Source organism: Littorina saxatilis, unplaced genomic scaffold, assembly GCF_037325665.1.
Source record: "Littorina saxatilis isolate snail1 unplaced genomic scaffold, US_GU_Lsax_2.0 scaffold_1751, whole genome shotgun sequence".
Taxonomy (NCBI): Eukaryota; Metazoa; Mollusca; class Gastropoda; order Littorinimorpha; family Littorinidae; genus Littorina; species Littorina saxatilis.
In genome coordinates, this window is record NW_027127245.1 from 2,382 (window position 1) to 15,000 (window position 12,619).

At 41.7% G+C, this 12,619-nt stretch overlaps 1 protein-coding gene across 1 annotated transcript; it reads left to right on the forward strand.

Annotated features, from left to right (window-relative positions):
- Positions 1 to 1,467: 1,467 nt before the first annotated feature.
- Positions 1,468 to 11,073, forward strand: LOC138955703 (cytochrome P450 27C1-like). The gene is made up of 8 exons (XM_070327258.1): positions 1,468 to 1,698; positions 1,972 to 2,153; positions 2,468 to 2,672; positions 3,973 to 4,147; positions 4,823 to 4,992; positions 5,931 to 6,012; positions 6,857 to 7,069; positions 9,742 to 11,073. Exons 1-8 carry the CDS (start codon positions 1,502 to 1,504, stop codon positions 9,862 to 9,864), a joined length of 1,347 nt encoding a protein of 448 aa, XP_070183359.1. The 5' UTR covers positions 1,468 to 1,501; the 3' UTR covers positions 9,865 to 11,073.
- Positions 11,074 to 12,619: the final 1,546 nt, after the last annotated feature.

Consider the following 12,619-nt stretch of genomic DNA (forward strand, 5'->3'; position numbering starts at 1 on the left):
GTCGGTTCCTGATTCCAAAAACATATAGATATGATATGTTTGGATTAAAAACACGCTCAGAAAGTTAAAACAAAGAGAGGTACAGAAAAGCGTGCTATCCTTCTTAGCGCAACTACTACCCCGCTCTTCTTGTCAATTTCACTGCCTTTGCCATGAGCGGTGGCCTGACGATGCTACGAGTAAAATGGCATTGCGTTCAGTTTCATTCTGTGAGTTCGACAGCTACTTGACTAAATATTGTATTTTCGCCTTACGCGACTTGTTACTTCTTGTCTTATGACAAGTATTGCTGCATGGGGGTGCCCCTTTCACAACGGACACACTGATTCGACCAGTAGAGCAGGCCGCGCTTTCACGGCTGTCAGTCTCAGTCATTTTGATCAGCTGGAGGTTACGTTCATAGTCAACATAATTAATTGTCAACACTATGATGTTTGCTGGCTTCTTCTTGATGTTGTTGCTCCTGTTTTCACGTATTGCTGTATTCACTCCTCTGCACTCACGACACATTCGACCAGATTCAGTCACTTTCCCCGTTGTTTCATTAACCACTTGACTGCCTTAGGACGGGTAAACCCGTCTTCTCCGTTCCGGGATTTTCCAGAAATGCTACGTCACTGCTGACACACAAATAGCAGCCAATGGCTTGGTATACCTCATTCTCATGAATAAACATAAATGGTGACGCGGTTTTGCGTCTGAAGGCTATTTTCGGCCTTGGCGACAGGGTAGGGGAGAGAAATCTCGACTCGTCAAAATGGCTAACGGTGACAGTCGACCGGGCCCAAGTAGGGAAAAACAAAGCCGGACTGACGCTACAGGCGGTGCAAATGATTATGGATACTGACAGGGGAAGGGGGAGATCTTCTTTCGGACGATTCGTTGGAAACAGGTAGATGATAGTGATTAACAGCCACCTGTGTTTGATCCACAGGCACCGGAAGATGCGCCGGACTGATTTTTCAAAAGTTCATATTAAAACATCATTATAAGCCAAACTAATTATTATTTCCATGATTAGACACTAAAAACAGATTCTTGGTTCAATTTCCCTTAAAAATAACATAAGTTTTACTTACCTACCTAGTGCCAGTTTGGAGCTAGAATTTTTTGTGAATTATTACACCCCGTACTCCAATATTCCCTGGCAGTCAGGAATGCACATACGCAAGTTTTGATTGGCAGCGAAAGGGTTAAATAAAGGTTATCTGTAAGTTAGGCTTAAGCGATAAAGCCTGATATTAGTTCTGCGAAGTCGACTTCGCGAAGTCTTATTCAGGAAGATCGCTGCACGAAGCTCTAGCTGGCACTGAATTTTGGGTAAAAAGACTACGAGAAGTATTTACGAAGTCAACTTCGGGCTCAAATAAAGACATCCTTTACACAATAAGCCAGAAACATGATTCTTGCCAGTTTTGTTTTTGTTTTTACTCCTGATACAATGTACCACGTATTTCTACATTTCTAACCAGCTCCATACACTGTGGATACACTGGGACAGATGCTCAACAATTTCCACGATAAGTATGGACCTATTTTCCGCGCGCGGATGGGTCGGGATTGGATTGTGTACGTGGAGAGGCTCGAGGACATCCAGAAGTGCTTCCGGTCTGATGGCGCATGCCCAAGAAGGCCGCTTATCATGCTGCATAAAATCTACCAGACGAGAACTGGAAGGCCGCACTCTCTGACTACCCTGTGAGTAGCTTGGCTGACTAGTTGGTTGGCTGGTTTGTGGGTTTTGCAGATTTATAGAAAGAACGATCGATGATGCTAGGGGAGGGCTATAGCTATTACTTTCTAGTTCGATTGCACAACACTTGACTTTCAAAACTTGACTAAATGTAAAAAGAACACTCACTCACTCACTCACTCACTCACTCACTCACTCACTCACTCACTCACTCACTCACTCACTAACTAACTAACTAACTAACTAACTAACTAACATTGGCCTTATTCACATTTTAGGGAGGGAGAAGCTTGGCGGAAGCTGCGCACACCACTGAACCACCGCATGAACAGGCCGTCCTCCGCTACCTACTACCTCCCAGCGCAGAACGAAGTGGCAGACGACTTTGTCAACATCCTGCGAGACAGCTCTCTGACCCCTGAACAGCTGAGAGAGTCCTTTTTCAGATTCGCCGCAGAAAGTAAGTACGCAATGTACAACTAATTCAAAACAAAACGAAGGAGACAACGCTGGTTGTTTGTCGCAAGATCTATTCATGTAGTATGTGCCAAAGAATAAAGATAATGACATGTTCTTATGATAGAAAATCGTCAGGTTTGTAAAACTACAATAGTTCTGGTCAGGCATACTCTCTAATTCTGAACGAGTGATTTGGCCAAAGTGTTAGCACAAACAGATGTATATGTGTGTTTTTTCTTCCAAAATGGTCAAATGACCAAAATTCATGACCAAAATGGCCAAATGCTCTGTTTACATGTACGCTCTCTGTATCAGGCGTAGGAGTCGTCTGCTTCAACCGGCGTTTGGGTTTCCTGAGCCAAGACCTGCAGTCTCGGGCAGTCAGTCAGAAGCTGCTGGAGTGCTTCAAGACCAACCTGCGATGCACTGGAGCCGCCATGATGGGCAAGGAATTCAAGTACCTCTTCTACGAAGATGCCTTCTACAAAACTTTCAAGAAAGCTACAGATCATATCATGAGGTAGAAAAGCTTTATGAGAAGGCGTTCTCAAAACACAGCGCACTAAAGTTGACCACCTTCCGCAGCTCGGTGATTGCCAAAAAACAAACACTCAAAAACGAACACTCAAACACGAACACTCAAACACGCTTAAAATCACCATTTGCATAGCTATGTACTGCCTACTTGCAGTCTCCCTGCGTGTGTCAAAAATACGTCTTGTCTAATTGCGAGAAGTAAACGACAAAGGCGCCGGCGTCAGGAGTAAGGTAGGCAAAGCTTCCACACTAGTCTTCAGAGATGTCGTTTTGCGTCGCTGGTAGTAGACTAACACAAACACTTTCAAATCGCCAAGACTTCTTTGATCAAATCGCCGAAAATGTTTCGGCAGATGTTTTTAAATTTGGTTCAAGGTGGGTAAAAGGGCTGCTTATGACTTTGGCAAAAACACTGAAACTTGTATGGCCATTTTGGCAGTTTTTACCGAAGAAAATAAATGCTAGTAGGCTAACATTCCCGTGGCACACAGGCCATTGTAGTCTGTATCTCTCTCTCTCTCTCTCTCTCTCTCTCTCTCTCTCTCTCTCTCTCTCTCTCTCTCTCTCTCTCTCTCTCTCTCTCTCTCTCTCTCTCTCTCTCTCTCTCTCTCTCTCTCTCCCTCTCTCTTATGTTCAGTGTAACGTTTGTTACAGAGCTTCTGAGGACATTTTGAACTCGATTTCGATTTTAAAAGTAGTTTTTCTTTCTTTTCATCTTGATAGGTAGTTCTTCTTCTTCAGCGTTCCAGAATTGTCTGGTTACGTGTGAGCTCGTTTGCCCATGTGTTTCCCCACACTATACTCTGAGAGCATAGTCAGCTCACTCTGCTTTCGTTGAGTAGGCATGCTGGGTATTTTTGTGTTTCCATAACCCACCGAACTCCGACATGGAATACAGGATCTTTTTCGTGCGAAAAGGTCTTGTGCTTGCGTGTACACACGAAGGGGGTTAAGTCACAAGCAGGTCTTGCACATAAGTTGACCTGGGAGATCGGACAAATCTCCACTCTTAACCCACCAGGCGGCCGCGGCCGGGATTCGAACTCACGACCTCCTGATTAGGAGGCCGACGTCTTACCACCACGCCACTGCGCCCGTCTGATAGGTAGTGAACTTGTAATGTTGTCCAGCTTTTGAGCTTTTTCCTCCTGCAATGTTTGCCGTTTCCCTGTTACTCCTTTCTTTAAAGTACCGTAGCTTTTGAGTGTAATCATGCTTTTTGTAACCTTTACCTCCCAACTTCAGATTGATTTATATTCAAAAATCGTGTAACTTCTCCACAGCTACGTGACAAACTATCTGAACGAAGCTCTCGAAGAAGTGAAACGCCGACAAAGGGAAGGAACTTGGGACGAGAACGAGCCCAATTTGGTTCTCTCCCTTTTGGCAGAACCGTCACTCGGTGTACCAGACGTACTGGCGGTTTTGGAACCCCTGATGACTGCTGGCTCGGACTCGGTGCGTTTGTATTCGTTCTGTAAAATATTAAATTACAAAATATAGACAAATAAACAGGTTATCAAAATGTTTGGAACAAGTAATCGGTGTGCTTACATGAGTACATCAGTGTACAATAACAAGATAAGTTAAGTGTCTGGGTTGAAACACAAATACACACAGACGCACACAGACATGCACAGGCACAGCACACACTCACTCACAAACACACACAAACACACACACACACACACACAAACACTCACACACACACACACACACACACACACACACAGGCACACACCTTGGTTGGGACGAGAAAGAATTTACCCGATGCTCCCCAGCATGTCGTAAGAGGCGACTAACGGATTCTGTTTCTCCTTTTACCCGTGTTAAGTGTTTCTTGTATAGAATATAGTCAATTTTTGTAAAGATTTTAGTCAAGCAGTATGTAAGAAATGTTAAGTCCTTTGTACTGGAAACTTGCATTCTCCCAGTGAGGTCATATATTGTACTACGTTGCAAGCCCCTGGAGCAAATTTTTGATTAGTGCTTTTGTGAACAAGAAACAATTGACAAGTGGCTCTATCCCATCTTCCCCCTTGCCCCGTCGAGATATAACCTTCGTGGTTGAAAACGACGCTAAACACCAAATAAAGAAAAGAAAGAACTACCTCCTGTTCTTGCTGCTCTCAGACGGCGAGTGGGCTGCAGATGTTGCTGTACAACCTGAGCCTTCACCAGGACAAGCAGGAGTCGTTGTACAGGGAACTGCAGGACCATCATCTGCACCAGGCTGAGCCCCTCACGCCCACACTCCTCGCCCAGCTTAAGTACCTCGCTGCCACCGTCAAGGAGTCGCTCAGGTATGAGTGTTAAACGACTCTTCTTGTTCTCTCTGGTGTTCATGGTCTTGTTCTTCTGCGGTGTTTTTGTTCTTTTTTGTTCTTTTTGATTCTGATCGCTGTATTTGTTGTGTTCTCCTCGTTTTCTTGTTTATATTCTGCGGCGTTCTTGTTCTTGTTCTTCTTTTTCATCTTCTTGTTGTTGTTGTTGTTGTTTGTTGTTGTTTGTTGTTGTTGTTGTTGTTTGTCACGGTTGACAATTTCGTTTTATTTAGGGGAGGGTTAAGGTAGTTATTCTCGTAGGAGAGTGTAGCCAGCTAGCACAGCGTGTTTGCGAGTGTTCGGTGATGCCCGGGAAACACAGGTTTCTAAACACACACACACACACACACGGGCGCACGCACGCACGCACGCACACACACACACACACACACACACACACACACACACACACACACACACACACACACACACACACACACACACACACACACACACACACACACACACACACACACACACACACGCCAACACTCCTCGCACACACACACACATAACGTCTGTTCGTCTGTCTATCGATCTATATCTCAATACCTGTTAGTATGTGTGTCTGTCTGTCTGTATGTGTGTCTCTCTGTTATTTGTCCATATCTCAATACCTGTATGTGTGTCTGTCTGTATCAGTGTATGTGTGTCTCTCTGTTATTTGTCCACATCTCAATACCTGTATGTGTGTCTGTCTGTCTGTATGTGTGTCTCTCTGTTATTTGTCCACATCTCAATACCTGTATGTGTGTCTGTCTGTCTGTATGTGTGTCTCTCTGTTATTTGTCCACATCTCAATACCTGTATGTGTGTCTGTCTGTCTGTATGTGTGTCTCTCTGTTATTTGTCAATCTATTTATCTCACAGGCTATAAGTCTATCTATATATCCATTCAATAATTTTCTATACAACAGACTGTCGTTCCCTCTTCCATCCGGAGTTGCTCGCATACTGCCAGTCGATCTCGTCTTGGGAGGATATCAAATACCGAAGGGGGTGAGTCATTCGAGCAATCCGCCCTGATATGGCCCTTCGTGGTCGGCTGGGCGTTAAGCAAAACAAAAAAAACAAAAAAAAATCGAGCAATCCATGTCAGGAGTCATTGTCGCAGCGGTTAATGCATCGCCCTGTGGTGTCTTTGGACCCGGGTTCGTACCTTCTAAATGTATACTGTGCTAGACCTTACCGAAGCTAGTTTTTAAGCATGAAAAAGGAAACAAACTGGCATCGGTACCGGATACTTATAAATAGGTTATAGGGACGATAAAGAAAAGACAGTAAGCAGCCAACCAACCTTTAGACTCCCCGGCCGAGACAAGAAAAGAAATGTATTCATTTTGAGTAATTTGTGATATGTTAGTGCGTCTGTACCGGCCCAAATAACTGCATGTGGGGATTTTTTCTCGAACGATATTTACAATCATCCGTATGCAGCAGCTGCTGAATTACAGGGAGTTGTTCTGTGAAATGAAACCTTTTTTCTGGTCTTTTAGGATCAACTACGTTTTCACCATGTCGGTTTCAAGCTTTAGTGAATAACAGTTTTACACACATTTTTGTTAAGGTTGACTCTTTTAAATAACACACGTTCCAGGAACATTATCCTGCGAGTCTTTCTTGCTTTTTGTTAATTGATTTAATTTAATGTAATTCATTTCATTTATGTTATGTTCTTTTATTTCATTGTATTCTATTTTATTTTGTTTGATTATTTCTTCTGTTTTTTTCCCCTGTATTTTTATGTGTGTGTATTTGTAATTCTTTTTTAACTTTTGGTCAAGTCAACTTTAAATTTGTTTCAAGTCAACGTTCCAATTCTGACTGTCTTTTTTCCTTGCAGACGACAGTAGGAATCAGCAGCCAACGAACTGCCATCAGCGACAAGTACTTCCGGGAGCCACGTCAGTTCCTGCCCGAGCGCTGGCTGAGGAATGAAGAAGGTCAAAGGGAGAGAAGCATATCCGGATTTGCTCACCTCCCCTTCGGCTTTGGCCCCCGCAATTGCATTGGACGTCGATTTGCTGAACAGGAAATGTACCTGGTAATTGCAAAGGTTTGTAAAAATAAAATAATAATCTATTTCTGGAGTGTTTCGGGATCTTTTCCATTTACTGAAGTAGGAAATCACATTTAATCACCTGTCGATGTTAATCCGGTATCCTGTGACAGCCTAATAAACTGATTAACCCTGTGCAGTTCCTTCTGAATTTTCCGTTTAAACTCACCAACGTTGGCTATTTTTCGCGTCAATTACTATGAAAAAGTATGTAGAGTATCCGAGAGTATTTGTTGGTAGTGTACACTACATTGGGGTATGCACGTTAAAGATCCCACGATTGACAAAAGGGTCTTTCTTGGCAAAAATGTATAGGCATAGATAAAAAAGAAATGTCCACCAAATACCCGTGTGACTTGGAATAATAGGCCGTGAAAAGTAAGTATTCGCCGTAATGGCTTGAGATTTACTGGCCGATGTGAATGCGTGATCGATATCAATACATTGTGTAAAAAAATTCCATTGCACACTGCAGAAATTAATATGTAAAGCGCTTAGAGAACATCAAGCGCTATATAAATCTCCCATATAAATAAATAAATAAATAAATAAATAAATAATCATTGAACAGGTAGAGTTTTTCGCGTGTGTTCACTCGTTCATTCGCTTGTTTTTCTTCCCGGCTCTAGGATGTTTGGTGGTTTTCTAATTTAATCACATTTGAATGATAAGTGCTTTATTTTGTTTTGTTTTGTTTTATTGTGCATGCATGCTGCTTCAACCCTTTCTTTTTTGCCTTTTTTTTTCTTTTTTTCTTTTTGGCGGGGAGCATCCTTCTTCATTGATCTTTTTTTTCGTTTGTTTTCCTGCTTTTTATATTTAGTCAAGTTTTGACTAAATATTTTAACATCGAGGGGGAATCGAAACGAGGGTCGTGGTGTATGTGCGTGCGTGCGTGCGTGTGTGTGTGTGTGTGTGTGTGTGTGTGTGTGTGTGTGTGTGTAGAGCGATTCAGACTAAACTACTGAACCGATCTTTATGAAATTTGACATGAGAGTTCCTGGGTATGAAATCCCCGAACGTGTTTTTCATTTTTTTGATAAATGTCTTTGATGACGTCATATCCGGCTTTTCGTGAAAGTTGAGGCGGCACTGTCACGCCCTCATTTTTCAACCAAATTGGTTGAAATTTTGGTCAAGTACTCTTCGACGAAGCCCGGGGTTCGGTATTGCATTTCAGCTTGGTGGATTAAAAATTAATTAATGACTTTGGTCATTAAAAATCGGAAAATTGTAAAAAAAAAAAAAATTTATAAAACGATCCAAATGTACGTTTATCTTATTCTCCATCATTTGCTGATTCCAAAAACATATAAATATGTTATATTCGGATTAAAAACAAGCTCTGAAAATTAAATATATAAAAATTATTATCACATTTTTTTTTCGAAATCAATTTAAAAACACTTTCATCTTATTCCTTGTCGGTTCCTGATTCCAAAAATATATAGATATGATATGTTTGGATTAAAAACACGCTCAGAAAGTTAAAACGAAGAGAGGTACAGAAAAGCGTCCTATCCTTCTCAGCGCAACGAATACCCCGCTCTTCTTGTCAATTCCACGTGCACTGCCTTTGCCACGGGCGGTGGAGTGACGATGCTACGAGTATACGGTCTTGCTGCGTTCAGTTTCATTCTGTGAGTTCGACAGCTACTTGACTAAATATTGTATTTTTGCCTTACGCGACTTGTTATATTTATGTTTCTACTTTAAATATACCTATATCATTAACAATACTATTTATAATTTAAAACAACTTTCCTATATAACAATTCCCTCTAAAAAAAAAAAAGAAATGTATACAATATCCAGAGGGGAACCATATCTATAAATACCAACACACATTTTGGCTATTCTTTATTTTGTTGTTTTTACATTGGAATTTGATTGCCGACAAGAGTGAAAACAAGTAGCTCGCAATTGCTCACTGTCTTTGTGTTTTAGTCGACGCAAACATTAAGGAAATCGACAGCAATAATCGTAAAAAGTTAAGAATCGACAGCAATAATCGTGAAAAGTTAAGTCTGGCCCCACCAAAAAATAGACTGAAAGAAAACAAATTAGAAAAGATGAGAAGATAATACAGACATGTTCAACCTAAAAGTTGAAATTTGCATTCAAGTTCATAAAAATGTTGACTGAAGAGGGGGGGGGGGGGGGGTGTATATGTAGTTCTCGCTTGCTAAGATGTTGCCCATGTCACTCTCAATCTTCCAATATCTGGCAACATTGCATGTTCTGACAGTGGCGTAAACAAATCTTGTTTTTTTTCTCAGTTTTGACGATTTTGGAGTGGAAATTATATTAAGCGTGTGCCGTTGTGGGTTGATTGTTTGATTTTTTGTTTTTGGGGGGATGTTTTTAATTTTTATTTGCTTGTTAACTATTTTTGCCTCGAAAATGTGTGAAGCTTGTGTTCCTCAAAGGATGTGTTTGTGTGGTCGTGGTGATGGGGGATGGGGATGATCATGTTGATTTGCAAGCAAAACCCAACATTGTGAACATCGCCGTTCGTGCGTTTGTTTGTTTGTTGAGTGTTTTGAATCAGAAATAATGTTGGTTTTGCGTTTCTCAGAGTACATATATATAACGTGATAGGGAATGATATTTTCCAGTATCAGATTTGCAATCAAAAGCCCACTACTGATGTAATGATGTTTTTGCAGATTATCAGAAGCTTCCAAGTCTCCCTTCCAGAAGAGTACAAGAGTGGACAACTTGAGACAGAGTTTCGTCCCTTTGTAACACCCAAACGTCCTTTTCCTTTTGTGTTCAAGCCGCGACAGTGAAAGAATATTGATCAGAGTATAAGCACATGTAAACATGTTTGTTTAATTATGTGCTCGTGATACCAACCACATGCATGCTTTAGGTTGCCTGACTCTTTGTCTCTCTTCCTGTTAACGCAATCTGCTCGTGACTGTGCTTACTATGTAGAAGGCTTTTGACTTTTCAAACCGACACACACACACACACACACACACACACACACACACACACACACACACACACACACACACACACACACACACACACACACACTAAAAAGGAGTAATAAATGGGAAGGGTGTGTGTGAGGAGGGAGAGGTGCACTCTAGTTTCTCTTGTTTGAAGCAAACTTCTGTCAATTGTACCATGAGTTTTACAACGCATCTGTCCGATCCCTGTTGTACTACTGTTGGAGATTTGTTTTGTCGTTCTTGTTGAATACCTCACAGGCTGCTCAAGTTGAACTGAATAAACACAATGATGAAACGTATATCATCGCCGCTGCTACTGTCATTGTAAGTCACCTTTTTTCCTGAAAAAAAAGAAGAATGGAAGGCTTGGAAAAAACCCACTAGGTTTTAATCGACGACATAGAGTAGAAAGAAACAGTAGAGTTCGTGCTGGTTTTTCAACATTAGATCATATCTTTACTTTGCATTGTGTTATAAAATTTTTTCTCCCAAAGAAAAAGCGTTTGTATTGTGCATTTGTCGACTATGAGAAAGCGTTCGATAAAGTTCGGCGAGCACTTTTATGGGAGAAATTAGTTAGCTCTGATGTTAATGGAAATTTTTTGAAAACTGTTAAAAATATGTATGATAAAGCAAAATCATGTATTAAAGGCACAGTAAGCCTCCCGTAAACCATCACAGAGCTCCCCGAGCGTCTACATACAGTACAAGCATACTTCCATTTGAACGCTCACCGAACGGGAACATCCTGGCTGCTTTCTGTCGAGCGTGAGAAATTTTCAAAGAATTTATTTTCGTGGACTTGGCCTGCTACAACAATGGCGCCTCGTTTTGGTGTTGGACGGCTGTTATGATACCGGAAATCACGCCCGGGCAGTAAGCCTCCCGTAAACCATCACAGATACTGTCAGGCTTTTACACACAGTACAAACACGCTTCCATTTGAACACTCACCGAACGGGAACATCCTAGGTGCCCTACGTAAAGAGCGAGCAATTTTCAAAGAAATAATTTTTCGGATTGTCTCCATCTCAATCGGACCCATCCTAAACTCAGGTCAAAATGAGTTACTTCCCTTCAACTGGCGATAGCCGTGGAGCGATGATTATCAGAATGATTCGGACCGTGGTGCGTTTTGGCGCTAGACCTAACTTTTAAAATCTAAATAATAAATTCTCAGCTTGTTACACAAACATTCTTAAATAATAAAAGAATTCTTTTTTCATCAAGACAAGATCAGTACAATTCGAAGTTTTGAAAGTTTGAAAAGCCCGAAAGCAGGGTCACGCAAGGTCGTGATTTTCATAGCAGACGACGGTTTATAGGCAGTCAAAAGCCATCGCTAGAGTTCTTATGAATCACATTCGTTTTTTTCGTGAAAAGTCAGAGGTACATAACGTGCTATTGCAGATAAGCTCACAGCGAGCCCCATTCAAATTACAAACTGACGACTGCATTGTGAAAAAGGGAAACTGGATCACACGGGTTCACGATGGCTCAGGGGTAAGATAAACCACACAAAAATAAATTCTTTGAAAATTGCTCGCTCTTTACGTAGGGCACCTAGGATGTTCACGTTTGGTGAGCGTTCAAATGGAAGGGTGTTTGTACTGTGTGTAAAAGCCTGACAGTATCTGTGATGGTTTACGGGAGGCGTACTGTGCCTTTAAAGTTAAAGGTGAATGTTCTGGTTATTTTCCTAGCATTTGTGGGGTCAGACAAGGAGAAAATTTGTCTCCCTTGTTTTTTGCTTTGTTTTTAAATGACCTAAAGCCGTATTTAGGGGAAACTAGTGATGGATTGACTTCTCTCTCTAGAGAAGCTGTTTCTCTTGGTATGGATGATGCTGATGTGAATGTAATGTTTCAACTATTTGTATTATTGTACGCTGATGACACTGTGATTTGTGCTGATAGTCTGGGGACTCGTGGCAAGAATACACCACAATACTGCAAATCATTGAACAAATTGTAGTTTTCTCAGCAATTGCACATAAAAGTACAAAGAATCGATTAAGAGGATGACACAAGTCATCCAGCAAGTATGAAAGGGTGAAAAAATTAATTAAATAAAAATCGTTTCGAAGGTAAACAACGCAGTGCGGGAGATAACTCCAACACGAGTGATCCGCGACCTTGTGAATATTAGCCAATCAGATTTTAGACGTATCGCTTTGCGCGGAATACTTGTCGTCTGCTTGAAGAGCAACAGCATGGTGTTTGAGTTTGCAGAATGAAGGCGCCTGCTATATATTTTGCACCCACGACCTTCGAGTAAACGGTAAGATGCTTTCAGTTACATGTAGGCACTGCCACTGCCATTCTACAGGAACTATCAAATGGTGGCGAAGGAGTCCTGCATACTGAAAATAATGAACTTCGCTTGCTCAACAAACGGCAACTAAGTATCAATCGTCAACGGGAGGCCAGCCGAGAATGCCAGAAGGGGCAGGCAGAGCGAATGATAAAGCGTAGCAGAATAGAGCTATGCCCGGGACAACCTGGAGACAACGTGGCAGTGCCCGTTCCCCTGGTCGACAGGGGTCGAGGAGATCCCAGAAACATTCTGGGAATTATTCTGCACA